The sequence below is a fragment of the Mus caroli genome, unplaced genomic scaffold, assembly GCF_978045245.1.
Source record: "Mus caroli unplaced genomic scaffold, Mus_caroli_1 scaffold_6, whole genome shotgun sequence".
Lineage (NCBI taxonomy): Eukaryota > Metazoa > Chordata > Mammalia > Rodentia > Muridae > Mus > Mus caroli.
In genome coordinates, this window is record NW_028227261.1 from 31,642,144 (window position 1) to 31,656,223 (window position 14,080).

At 45.6% G+C, this 14,080-nt stretch overlaps 1 protein-coding gene across 2 annotated transcripts in view; it reads right to left on the reverse strand.

The window, feature by feature from the left end:
- Oscp1 (organic solute carrier partner 1) overlaps positions 1–14,080 on the reverse strand; it is a 29,922-nt gene extending 15,842 nt beyond the window's left edge. Inside the window, exons 1-2 of one of the 2 annotated variants that reach the window (XM_029476601.2) lie at positions 13,834–14,080; positions 7,977–8,006 (exon numbers count right to left, since the gene is read on the reverse strand). In XM_029476601.2, coding sequence (XP_029332461.1) covers positions 7,977–8,006; positions 13,834–13,945 — 142 coding nt within the window. In that variant the 5' untranslated portion in view covers positions 13,946–14,080. The remainder of the gene's footprint in view (positions 1–7,976; positions 8,007–13,833) is intronic. The other variant, XM_021160273.3, reaches the window with a different exon arrangement.

The window sequence follows — 14,080 nt, forward strand, 5'->3', positions numbered from 1 at the left end:
CTTAAAAAAAAGAAAAGAAAAGAAAAACAGCACACACATTGTTAGAAAAATATTTAAGGCTGACTTTTAATCCCAGTACTTAAGAGGCAGAGGCAGGTCTCTTTAAGGTTGAGGCCAGCCTGGTCTGTAGAGTGACTTTCAGGCCAGTCAGTGTTATATGATGAGACCCTGTCTGAAAAAAACAGAAATAAAAATAAAGATAAAATAAATAGATGAATTTCATTATCAGTTTGAGTAGGAGTGTGTGTGAGGTGCCCTGTGGTGTGCGGACGTGAGAGGAAGTCTTCGTGGTGCTGTTTCTTTCCTTCCAACCTTTCATGGCTCATGGGCATCAAACTCGGGTTGGCAGGCAGCACAACAAGCCTTTCATCCACTGAACCATCTCACTGGCCCTTTACAACATACACTCTACCTCATTATTTGTGCAAGGGTGTGTGTATGTGTGTGTGTGTGTGTGTGTGTGTGTTCGCGCGCGCGCGCATACGTGCAGCCGGGTGGGTGCTATTTCTCTTTTAAGCAGTCTAAACCATTTTCACTTCAAATTAAACTTCACATGTCAGACAAACAATGGTGATTTATTTTCGTAACAAACATTTTGTAGAAGTGGATACGCTGCCCACTGGTTAGCAATGACAGTGTCTCGAATGCTTCTACAAAACACGCCGTTCACTTTGCTCCCTGTCAGCATGCCCTAATTGCTCTTTGACCTATGCTATTGATTTCACAGCAGAGGAACAGATCCCATCTTGTGGGACAGTGAAACTTCCACCTGTTGAGAGTGTAGGACTTGCACAGACCACCGTGGCCGCAGCTTTGCTCTCACAGATAGTTGCAATGACTCAGCTAAGTACACTAGTGAAGGCATGGGGGGTGGGGGCGCTGGTATTAGAACAGCTGCGGGTACAGATATGCACAGACTTTTCTGGATGGTTTTTACATTGTTGTTGTGTGGTGGGGTGGGGTGGGGTGGGAAGGTGCATGTGTGGAGGTTGGAGGACAAGTTGAGGACATTGCTTCTCTCCTGCCACCTCATGCCTATTGTTGTAGGGACTGAACTCAGGTTGACAGGTTTGCTGGCAGGGTGCCTTTACCTGCTGAGCTATCTGCTGGCCAAGAGTCATCTTTAAAATGTTTTTTAAAAAAAATATGTGTCTGTGTGTCTGTGTGTGTGTATGAACAGGTGCCTTCAGAGGCTAGAGGCCAGAGGGGTCAGAGGTCAGAGGGATCCAACGCCCTGGAGATGGAGTTAAAGGTGTTTGAAAGCCACCTGACATGGGTGCTGGGGACTGAAGTTGAGTCCTCTGTGACGGCAGTGCATGCTCTAAACATCCAGCCATATCTCTAGCCCTCCAGATTCTTCTTCTTTTAATTTTTTTTTACTTTTAAAAAATATTTACTTATTTTATTTATATGAGTACACTGTAGCTCTCTTTAGACACTCCAGAAGAGGCCATCAGATCTCATTACAGATGGTTGTGAGCCACCATGTGGTTGCTGGGATTTGAATTTTTTAGGACCTCTGCTCGCTCAGGTCACCTCCGCTCACTTGCTTTCTCTGGCCCAAAGATTTATTTATTATTATACATAAGTACACTGTAACTGACTTCAGACACCCCAGAAGAGGGCGTCACATCTCATTACAGATGGTTGTGAGCCACCATGTGGTTGCTGAGATTGAACTCAGGACCTTTGGAAGAGCAGGCAGTGCTTTTACCTGCTGAGCCATCTTGCCAGCCCCTAAAATGAATTCTTATTTATTTATTTATTTATTTATTTATTTATTTATTTATTATATGTAAGTACACTGTAGCTGTCTTCAGACACTCCAGAAGATGGCATCAGATTTCGTTATGGATGGCTGTGAGCCACCATGTGGTTGTTGGGATTTGAACTCAGGACCTTTGGAAGAGCAGTCGGCGCTCTTAACCGCTGAGCCATCTCACCAGCCCCCCTAAAATGAATTCTTAATACAAGTTTTTATTTCTTCTTCTCCTCCTCTTCCCTCTCTTCTTTTTCTTCATATTTTGCTTCGTTTTGTTGTTTTTAGGGACCAGGTTTCTCTGTGTAACCTTGGCCATTCTGGAACTTGCTCTGTAGACCAGGCTGGCCTTGAACTCAGAGATCTGCCTGCCTCTGCTTCCCAAGTGCTGGGACTAAATGTGTGCACCATTACTGTCTGGCACAAGTGATTATTTCAGAAAGATGGAAACTCCACCTCCTTTTGCTAAATGCCATGGAGGTGCTGGGTGTCTAGCTCTGGGTAAACTTTTAAAGAAAGAAGGTAACAAAAAGAGGGAATATTTATTAGTAGTATTTTAAAAAGCATTTTATAGAGGAAAGGAAAGCTGAGGGCTGTACTTAAATCTTATTTATTTATTTTTTAAAGGCAGAGCCCCATTTAGTCCAGGCTGGTCTAGGATTAAGGCCTATAGCCAAGGATGGCCTTGAACAACAACAACTTTTCCTTCCTTCCTTTTCCTTCCTTCCTTCCTTCCTTCCTTCCTTCCTTCCTTCCTTCCTTCCTTCCTTTCTTTCCTTCCTTCCTTCCTTCCTTCCTTCCTTTTCCTTCCTTCCTTCCTTCTTCCTTCCTTCTTCTTTTCCTTCCTTCCTTCCTTCCTTCCTTCCTTCCTTCCTTCCTTCCTTCCTTCCTTCCTTCCTTCCTTCCTTCTCCTCCTCCTCCTCCTCCTTCTTCTTCTTCTTCTTCTTCTTCTTCTTCTTCTTCTTCTTCTTCTTCTTCTTCTTCTTCTTCTTCTTCTTTTCTCTCCTTCTCCTTCTCCTCCTTCTTCTTTCCTCCTCCTCCTTTTTGTTTTTTTTGTTTTGTTTTGTTTATTTGTTTTCCAGGCAGGGTTTCTCTGTGTAGCCCTTGAACTCAGAGATCTGCCTGCCTCTGCTTCCCAAGTGCTGGGATTAAAGGTGTGCGTCATCACCTTCAGAGTGTTGGACTGGAGGCAAATACAACTACACTCAGCTGGTACTTGATATAGGATTGCTTCAGAGATGGGGGAGAGGGGTGACTGTGGTGGTTTGAATGAGAATGGCCCCAAGGCTCACATGTTTGAACACTTGGTCTCCAGGTGGAACTGTTTGGGAAAGCTGAACAGGCGTGGCCTTACTGGAGGAGCTGTGTAACCCAGTTCAGGCTTTGAAGTTTCAGAGGCCCACACTATTCTGTCCCTATCCCCCATCCCGCCTTGTCCTTCTTGATCAGGATGTAGCCCCAGCTGTTTCTTCATTGGCCATCATGGCCTCTGACCCTCTGAAGCCATAAGCCTGATTTAACACTCTATTTTATAAGCTGCCTTGGTCATGGTGCCTTATCACAGCAACGGAAAAGTAAGACACAAACACACATAGCCAGACTCCTATAGAATCACTAAATTCACGCTTGACCTTTGGCTTTTACCCTGGATCGACTCTCTCCTGCTCCACAGACAGGAGGAATTAGACTCACAGCCAATGCAGGTGCCCTCGCATCTGAGAGCCCCAGCTCAGCCTGGCCAGATAACACTCCCTTCACAGGGGATGCTCAGAGATACAGGAATCCTCCTGGGTTTGCTTCAGACAGATAAAGCAAGGATCTGCAATAGATTGGGTTTTCTAACTTTTTTCTCTCACCACAGCCTTTATATAAAGTACAGAATCTGCAAGGAACAGATACAAATGAAAAGCCACAGGGTCCTCAGAAAAGAAAAAGGGAAGAGATGATGTAGCCCAGGGAGGAAGGAATCACGTTAAAGCATTCCTTGTGTGCTGCGACTGGGTTAAAGCTTACAAAGAGCAGAGTCATTTCTCTAGGGTCTTGGAGCTCACTCAGGATCCAGGAGAATAGCTTAGCGTCAAATAAATTGGTTTGAAAAGTGAGAAAACCCCAAGGCGATTGTTACTGACTTGGGCAAAGGAAAAAAAAATGAAGCTTTTCCCCAGGGACGTGCCACAGCTATGCATCACCATGGCTCCTGCATCAGACCTAAGCAATGTTCACCTGCTGAGAACAGAGGGCAGGGAGGTCTGTCCCAGTGGGCACAGCAGGGCACACATGAGTTCCCAGAGAAGAAATGGAAGTTTCGTGGCTGGGCCCTACACCTTGTCCCCATTCACTCTCCATGAGCGTGTGGAGACAGACATCTTTCCCTTCTCATTTCTCTCTGTGCAGCTCTTGGCACGGGCAGGCATACAGTATACCAGACACCAAGGTGAATGCCTCAGGGACTCAGAGGAAGGAGCCACGCCCTGAGATGTGCACTGCACAGGGTCCCGTCTGTCCACTAGGGTTGGTCAGACCCCCGGCTGCCTTAGTTACCAGGCACTTGGATTTCCCCATCTTTTTAAAATACAAAATGAGGAAATTCGACTTGGCAACAGAAAATGAATTTATTTATAGTTTGCCTACACCAGGGAGAAAAAGTCTATTTTCCCTTGTCTCCTCTGCAACATCACAATTTTATAGATGAGAAGAAACAAAGGCCGTCATGTTCATATGCTAATTTCGCTGTGAGGTAAATGGCCAGAACTGTATGAGATCTCCTTGAAGGCAAGTTCCTCCTTCAGGTGATGCCAGGGCTGTTTAGTCTTTCCCCTCTGCACAGGTCAGGACTTTGGGAAATCTGAGTGCTCTGGAGTCCACTGTCAGTGTCAACACTCTGACAGCTGAAGGGAGGGGCCCACGCGTCTCCAGCTAGAATCTCCCTTCCCTGCCAGGACCAGGCTTCCACCTTGGCATTCGTTTTTGGCACTCAGACGAGCTTTGCCTTCTTTCCACGAGGCAGCATGGAGTGGGAGTCAGATTTGGTCATGAGGAGGACAGAGACAGGAGGGGAGGGGTCTTTCATGGGGACATCAGAAAGGCTGGTAACTGGGTAATCATCAGACAGGCGACAAAGTCAGCGTCTTTGATTATTTTTGAACACTTATGTGAAAATAAGCTCCAGAGATCTAATTACACACATGAAGAGCCCTCGAGATCCACACTTCACACCTGAAACTCTGCCAGGCATCAAAGGATGGGCCAAAAATTGCTCAAGAGAAGTGTCAAAAGATGGTTGTGAAATACCATAAAGGCATCCCGGCACGTCAGTTGGGCTTCTCTGAACCTAGGCTGATGAAATAATTATCTTGATGAAAGCAATTCAGTTTCTATCCATTACCCCTGCTCCAAAACCACTGGTTTGTGGAATCACACACGATGGAGCCAGGGTTACACGAGAGAAGTCAGGGAATGTTCTGCAATTACAATGCTTTGAATCTCTACCCTATTCTAAGACACTGGGCTTAGGACTCTACGAGAATTGCCTCACTTAAGGTCCAAGACAACTCTGAATTATCCTCATTCCCACATTCCACTGAAGAGGGAGAATTAATCTCAGAGAGTTTAAAATCCAAGCTGCTAATGATGGGGCTGAAATTAGAAAGGGCCTGTCTCATTTTATTATTATTATTATTATTTTTTAAAGCATTATTTATTTGAGACAGAGTATGTAGCCCTGGCTAATCTGGAACTCACTATGTAGACCAGGGTGGTTTTGAACCCTTAGACATCTGCCTGGCTCTGCCTCTCTAGTTTTAGTGTTAAAAGTATGCCCTAGAGGCTGGAGAGATGATGCTTCAGAGGGTAAGAGCACTGGCTGTGCTTGCCGAGGACGAGGGTTCAGTTCTCAGCACTTACTTGGTGGCTCACAGCCATCTGGTACTTAAGTTCCCGAGGACCAAATGCCCTCTTTTGACCTCTAGCAGCACCAGCATGAATATGGTACACATAGTCACCCAGGGAAAACACTCATCCAGATAAAAATAAATCTATAAAGTGCACCACCACAGCCAGCCTAATTATGTTTAATCATTGTGTGTGTGTACAAAGATCAGAGGACAACTTGCTAGGATTAGTTCTCTCACACCACGTGGGTCCCAGAGATCAAACACAGCTTGCCAGGTTTGGTAGCAAGTGCCTTTACCTATTCGACCTATCAGTGGCTTAGTTTTTCTTCAGGGATAGCAGGATAGCATCTCACTATGTAGCGGTGACTAGCCTGAAACTATGTAGACCAGAATGCCTTCAAACCTATAGGTCTGTCTGCCCCTGCCTCCTAAGTGGTAAGATAAAGATGTGTGCTACCACATGTATACACATACATGTGTGTGTATACACATATGTACATAAATATGTGTGGCCTCCCTTCCCCCAGCCTGGAACTTGCTTGCTCAAGGGTGGAGCTAACTGCTCATTCGTCCTGCCACACCTACTGCTGGAACCTGCCTTTGCTGCCTGGAGGCACACACGTGTTCGTCCTGCTACTGGACCCTGAGTTACTTGGCGGGATATTGGGTTCCCTCCCCCTTCCTTTATAACTGAGTGTCTGAAAATAGTAAAATTGAGCCTTGATCAGAATGTTTGTTGTCTTGGCTCCATTGTTTCTTCCGCCCCGTCTAGATTCCTCTCTTTTCAGTTCGAACTGCCATTCTCAGTTGAACCGTTCGTGTTGTGGACTGCGGGCAGGCCGCAACAAATATGATATGCACATATGAATTCTGAGTATTATAATCCACCAACATGTCATATTTAGATCCATTTATCAAAATTTGCTACATAGATACTTGACCCTATTTGGCTCTGCTTATCCTGTTCCAAATTCTTCTTCTCTCCCTATCCTGGTGTTATTTATTTTAAATTGACTTTATAGTTGTTTTGTTTTCTGTAATATCACATTCTAAGTAAATGTCATTACAGTTATGGAAGCATTTACAAAGTCAAAAACATTATCCGCCATAATAATGTCAAGTTTATGTAATTATACTAAGAATTCTCTTTCAATAATAAAAGAAAACAAGCCTATACCTTTAAATTCAAAATCAGAGACACTGAAACGCTTTTAGTGGGCCTTTCATATTTTATTTTATTTATTTATCTTTTAAAGATTTATTTATTTTACTTATTTATATGAATACACTATAGCTATCTTCAGACATACTGGAAGAGGGCATCAGATCCCATTACAGATGGTTGTGAGTCACCATGTGGTTGCTGGGAATTGAACTCAGGACCTCTGGAAGAGCAGTCAGTGCTCTTAACCGCTGAGCCATCTCTCCAGCCGTCATATTTTAAATATACACATATTTTATGCACAACCCCCCAAAAATTATTAGCATATATTAATTCTGACAATAATTAATTTTGTTATGATGTTTTCACACATGTACATAATGTGCCATGATCATATCTGGCCTCATTATGCTTTATGTATAATAGATATACATAACTGGCATATCTTGTGTGATAAGAGAATTGAAAATACTGAGTTTGGCAATGACGGGTGGAAACCATTCTCAGGCACCCAGGACATACTGCGAGCAGGAGAAGCCGAGGTCTTGTTCTGAGCAAGCCTCAACCTTTCCGGGTCTGCAGCTGGCTGTGGGTGAGGGGGAAACCAGACTTGACATGAGGCAACAGTGCATGCATGGCCCATGCCTTCTGCCCACGCTCCTGGCAGCCATGCAGCCACATGCTTCCATCCTGCTCAGTTGCTCAACAGTAACTGTGTTCTGTTGCGGCCCCTGTGTGCGAAGGGGAACGGCTCTGGAGGGCCACGCAGACCACAGCAGACTCCTCTGTTACATCACAGTATACATCGTGTTTTAGGACTGCCACAGTACTGAGGATGGGAGCTTCTGCCCCAGCTGTCCCCGAAAGCTTGGAACACAACACCATCAAAAAGGATGGTGCTGGGCCCAGGGTGGGAGTTGGGGGGAGCCCTTCACATGCAGTGTGGCCCCTTGGCCAGAGCCTGCTAGGTTTTCATCTTACACAATGTGTTTATTCCTTTGGAGAAAGGATTCCAAAGTAAACTCAAATGTCTTAGCTAAAGAACCTCACACCTATTTCTTACTAGCGATACTTAAAGTGGTCCTGCTTAAAAACCCACTGACAACCGACCGAGTGAACCTGTGAATGCAGACTGAACGCATGCAGCCCAGAAATGGCGTACCTCGTTTTCTGTCCACCTCTGTCCATTCATCTATATGAAGCATACAAAAAGAAAACACCAGTTCATGAAGCAAGAGCATTAGTTGCATGGAGGCTTTTACACACACTACATCCAGTTAACTGGCCTATCGAATTTTCTCTTTTATATTTGAAATAAATGGCTTATGTGCACACTCCACCTTCAACAGGAAGCTTAAAAAAATCTAAGAGTGGTAAAAACTAGATAAATGACTAATGAAAAAAATTAGCATATGAGGGAGGAAGCTTGGGAGAACTAGCTACCTGTGGCTCCTCTTAGAAGGCTCCAAAAGTTACCTTCTCCTACACCATAAGGACATTCATTATGGGGGCGCTGGAGAGATGGCTCAGTGGTTAAGAGCACTGACTGCTCTTCCGAAGGTCCTAATTTCAAATCTCAGCAACCACATGGTGGCTCACAACCATCCATAATGAGATCTGAGGCCCTCTTCTGGAGTGTCTGAAGACAGCTACAGAGACTTACATATAATAAATAAATAAATCTTTAAAAAAAAAAAAAAAAGGCCGGGCATGGTGGTGCACACCTTTAATCCCAGCGCTCGGGAGGCAGAGGCAGGCGGATTTCTGAGTTCGAGGCCAGCCTGGTCTACAAAGTGAGTTCCAGGACAGCCAGGGCTATACAGAGAAACCCTGTCTCAAAAAACCAAAATAAATAAATAAATAAATAAATAAAAAGAACATATATTATGCAGGTGTGCTGGCACATATCTTTAATCCCATTACTAGGGAGGCAGAGATAGGCAGATCTCTGTGAGTTCCAGGCCAGCCTAGTCTACACAGTCAGACACTGTCTCAAAAAAAATATATGTATATACATACACACATATATATACATATATATATATATATATATATGCATATTGTGCACGCTTTTAACATTAGCTTTCCAAGAACAGAGGAAAAAAAGGAGTTTTCTTTTGTACAGTCTGACCCCCCGCCTGCCCCACCCCCAAAACTGGGCCCTATGCTTTTTAGCAGGCAAGTGTTGTACCACTCACTGATCTCTCTCCTAAGCCCTGAAGACCAATTTTTTCCCCTTCAGTGATTCAGTGTATCGGCTCCCTCCACTTCCTCTCTCCTAGCTCTTCCAATGAAGAGTGCTACACATATCTGCATGTGGAAAAGATCTCGCAACCGATGGCATTTGGGGCAACACTTGGCACTATATTATCTGGAAATGATCTCTGAAGTACACTGAAATTATGCATGCCTTCACCAAACACTGGCATAGCCTCAACATACAATAAAAACAGCTCTTTTAACCAGGCATGGTGGCGCACGCCTTTAATCCCAGCACTCGGGAGGCAGAGGCAGGTGGATTTCTGAGTTCGAGGCCAGCCTGGTCTACAGAGTGAGTTCCAGGACAGCCAGGGATACACAGAGAAACCCTGTTTCAAAAAGCCAAAACAACAACAACAACAACAAAACCCCAGCTCTTTTGAGTCTAGTGGGTACCACTGCAAGGTCAAATTCCCCTGGAAGCCATCTCTCTCCCTCTCCCTCTCTCTCCCTCTCCCTCTCTCTGTCTGTCTGTCTGTCTCTCTCTCTCTCTCTCTCTCTCTCTGTCTCTCTGCCTCTCTCTGTCTCTGTCTCTCTCCTCACAGGGATATCTGGGCCTTGTGGCACAGGACTGTAATTCTAGCTACACAGAAGGCTCAGGCAGGGTCAAAAGTTTCAGATTTAACTGGGCCTACAGAGTGAATTCAAGGCAACCTAGTGAGATGCTAGCTCTAAATCTGGCCAGATGAGGAGGTAGCCCAGTGGCAGAGCTCTTGCCTCCTGTGCATGAGGCTTTTAAACTCCAGTCCCCAGTACTGGGGGGACCGTGGTCAAGTCGAATGCTCTTGGAGAGGAAGTGAATGGAGAAGCAGGTCTTGACTGGCCTTCCTAAAGCAGTTATTTGGTTTTTTTTTTTTTTTGGGGGGGGGCGGCTGTATCAACATCTGCTGTTTCTCTGTGGTATTAGCATTACAGGCTTGCAGTTATTTAGAGATGGGGAGATTTTATCCTCTTGAAGGTGTGTCTGACCCTCCTTGGTCTGCTGTGGATAAAACAGAATGGAAAACACCAGGTCACTCAGTCAGCAATGGTACCCAGTGCCAGCAGAGGGCTCTAGCGAGCTGCAGGTTCCTCCCCTACTTTCCTCTTTAAAATGTCAGGCTAGATATCCCCAGCCCCATCTTATGATTCTCCAGATGACTTGTTTGTGACAATCTAGCTTGTTATACTTTGCATGGGATGTAGGCCCAGGGGTTCTAGGGCAGGCTGTTACATTTGAACCAGAACAGAACTCCACTGCTGTTTAGTCCTTCAGCACTACACATTTCAGGAAAACAAAATAAAACAAAAAAAAACCAATTGAACAAACAAAACAAACAAAAACCAGAAAGGTCACTTCACAGTCACTTGCTCATGTGTCTCAGGTTCCTCTCCCGTAATGAGGAACAAATGTAACAGGGTTTTATGAGGACAGAAGTGAGGCAGAGGAGGCTTCTATGGCCCATCCTATTGCTTAAAATGTGGGACAACGTTTTGTATGCAACTCTCAAAAGCCGCCCCATTAAGGGTTCAACACTAAACTCTGGCAGCATTGTGGGAGAAACGGCAATATCTGAGATGGCCTTTTGGGAACAGGGACTGCCTCCGAGAGACCAATTAGTTGTCTAAGATAATGAAAACGGCTCCAAGAAATACAGTTTCCTCCAGAGCATCCACGAGGACTAATTTACCATGTCTGGGCTTTTACAGGCCTGTGTACAGGCATCTGACTCAGCGGTATTGGTTCCAGCTCCTGCAGCCAGACCAAATTTAACTTTTAAATTTTATGCTGTCTTGCTTTCTTTCTCTTCTACAAGGCTCCACTGGCCAACTATTTCATTTCTTTTAGAAGCTAGGTGGATATACACACGTGCATGTACATGTGCGTGTGTGTGTGTGTGTGTGTGTGTGTATGTGCACATGTGAGTGTGTGCGCATGCGCGTGCATGCATTTGCAAGCCTCCCCTTTCCTAACAACCCCCACAAGATTACCTACCATACAGCCCCTGCAGATGAGGCAGCCCAGTGCAGCAGCACTTATGGACATGCCGGTTAGGAATGAGAGCTCTGGGGTCTCAAGGCCAGGAGTGTCAAGTCACTTGCTCCTCCAACCAGCTCTGCAAAGCTGAGCAAAGCGACTTTGGTTTTTCTTGTAAAACTGGACGGTGGGGTTATCTATATGGAAGAAGAGCCCTGGGCATCATGGTTGGTTGTTTTTTGTTTTTTTTGTTTTTTTGCTTTTCTTTTTGTTTTCTCTGTGTAGCCCTGGCTGTCCTGGAACTCACTCTGTGGACCAGGCTGGCTTCAGACTCACAGAAATCCACCTGCCTCTGCCTCTTGAGTGCTGGGATTAAAGGCTTGTGCCACCACTGCCCAGCCATCAAGGCATTTAAATGAAGTGTTGATACAATTAAAAAACTGTTTCCATAGTCGTGAGTGGTGGCTCGGCCTACCACCTCAGCACCTGGGAGGCTGAGGTGAGAGGACTTGTTAGAACAGCTACAGTGTGAGCCTTGTTTCAATAAAGCAAAAACAAGTATTGTATTGTTGTCATTATGGTGATGGGTCTTGAGTTTTAGCATCGGTTATGGATTGCACTCATCAGTAACCCACTTCCAGGGACAGACAGGCTCAACCTGGTTCTCCCCAGAATCTCACATGGTGTGACATCTGCCATAAACTGCGGAATGAGTGAGTGGATGGAAATGAATCACTAAAGATGATTGAGACTCCATTAACGGAGTCTAGGTAAACCAGAAAAGACCACCACTCTTAACACAACTGGGGTACCAACGCTGAGGGGGTGGGAACAGGGGGATCAGAGTTCAAGGCCAGCCTTTGCTACAATAGTGGGTTTCATGTAAGAAAAGATAGTATGTATATGTTGTACTTTTTTTTTTTTTTTGAGACAAGGTTTCTCTGTATAGCCCTGGCTGTCTTGGAACTCACTTTGTAGACCAGGCTGGCCCAGAAATCTGCCTGCCTCTGCCTCCGGAGAGTGCTGGGATTAAAGGTGTGCGCCACAACGCCTGGCTCAGACCTCCTCTTGAAAGGCAACACCAACTACTAATTGTGTGAACATGAAATGCACATTATAGCTTCGCTCTCAGGTGTGTATTATTATCATCATTTTATAGATAAATAAGCTTACAGAGGTCATCACACTTGAAGATCCCGCAGCTAGCTAAATGTAGGATCTAGACCTGTATGCCTTCAAAGGCTATGTTAATAATGTAAATTGCTGATTTACATTGTCCTCCAAGATGCGGACTATCTAGAGAAATTGAGCCTGCCCCTCCACTAGGGCTATTAGCCTGAGTGAAATCGCATCACACAGGGAGCAAGAAACAAGCCTCCCGAGGAAGGAACACAATGGCATATAACAACACCGGCAGGTTGTTCCTCAACCCTGTACCGAGCACTGCTTTATTCTGATCTGCGAGTTGAGTGCTAGATGCTGAAGTACAAACATGTGTAAGACAAACAAGTGGGGAGACACAGGCAAACAGTTGAGCATCGAGCTGCCAGCCATGTGGTAAGGTAAGAGAAGCACGGGAGGACGGGAGGACGCAGTGAGAACAGAACCAGGTCCTTCTCCTGAGGAAGGAGGGAGGCTCCTGGGGGACGAGACTCTTCAGTCAGTGGTACAGGAGGTCGGGGAAAGGACGGAGTCATGAAGGACACAGGTTAAAGATCTACACACACTTTGGTGTGATTGGGACTCAAAGTGTCCTAATCGGAGGGCCCCAACGTGTCCTGCCTAGGACTTGGTCTCCAATTAGACAGGAGTGGAAGGTTGCCGGCAATTTTGAGGAGAGACATACTAGACATATTTGCATTTTGTAAAGCCCCTGGTAGCAAGGCTGGGAATGAATGGAAGGGAGTGGTCCAGAGGGTTCTCTTGTCTGTTTACATAGGCACTTACACAAAATCAGACACACCATCTGAATGTGCCTATTTAACATCAGTGGAGGGGACATAAGCTGTTGGGAGGAAATCGAGCTTTCATTAGTGTTCAGTTGTCCTTTAGATAAATGCTTACTCCTCTGCCTACAAATACAATAGTTCATACTTAAGCCCAGCAAATTTGGTGAACAAAGTTGTTTGCTGAGAAGTAAGAAAAACTGGCAGCGTGTTCTGGGTGGTCGTTTCTCTCTGCACTACACATGGCATAATTTTGCATTTTACAAGCCTTCCAAAAGTGTTTTCACAATTGCAACCCCTTCCAACACTTGCAAAATCAAGAAGCATGTTTTCGTTCTTATCTATATTATTTTGGGGCCCTACATTTCTATAAATGGCTTCTGAAGTGAGCATGACCAGGCTTCTGCTTACGTAGGAGGACAGAGACGCGGGCGTCCCCATCTGTTTTGTGGGGGTTAACGGATGGTTATACCTGCCAAAAGTATCTTGTTAACTGTAACCAGTTTTGGAAATAGATTTCCAGAGACGGGGAAATCGAGGGCTCAGGCACTGTAAGTATGTCCAATGTATTAGGTTTCTCTGTGGGGAAATGCTCTTTTGGAGAATTAATTTGACTCCCGAGGGCTTCCAACTGCATGGGCTCTGCGTCTTTTGAGAAAGATACCCGGCTGTCAAAGAGAAGTGCGCAGAGGCGTCGGTTTGGCTATTGGGATGAGGGGAAGGGGGTCAGGTGCCGGTCGGCCTGTAGGTATCAGGACGGAGGTTGGAGGGGGGCTGGTGCTAGGCTGCGGTTCTGTATAGGGACATTTAGTGCGGTGAGGAAGGGAACAGATCAAGGCTGCGGGGGCGTTACTTACCTTTGCGGGCCTTGTCTCCGGGGATGTTCTGGGCCCTCAGTCGCTGGTCTAGGACGTAAAGCATCTCCCCGCCCAAGTTCAAAAAGAGCAGCGGCAGAGTCCGAACCGACATAGTGCCGGAAACCCGCAGGGTAGGTGAATGAAGAGCTCCAGGGTTTGTGGTTTAGCAGCCTGGAGGCCCCTACGCGTCCATAGCCCGGTTGCTGGGGCAACGCCGGGAACAGAAAGGCGAACCAATCACATGGTG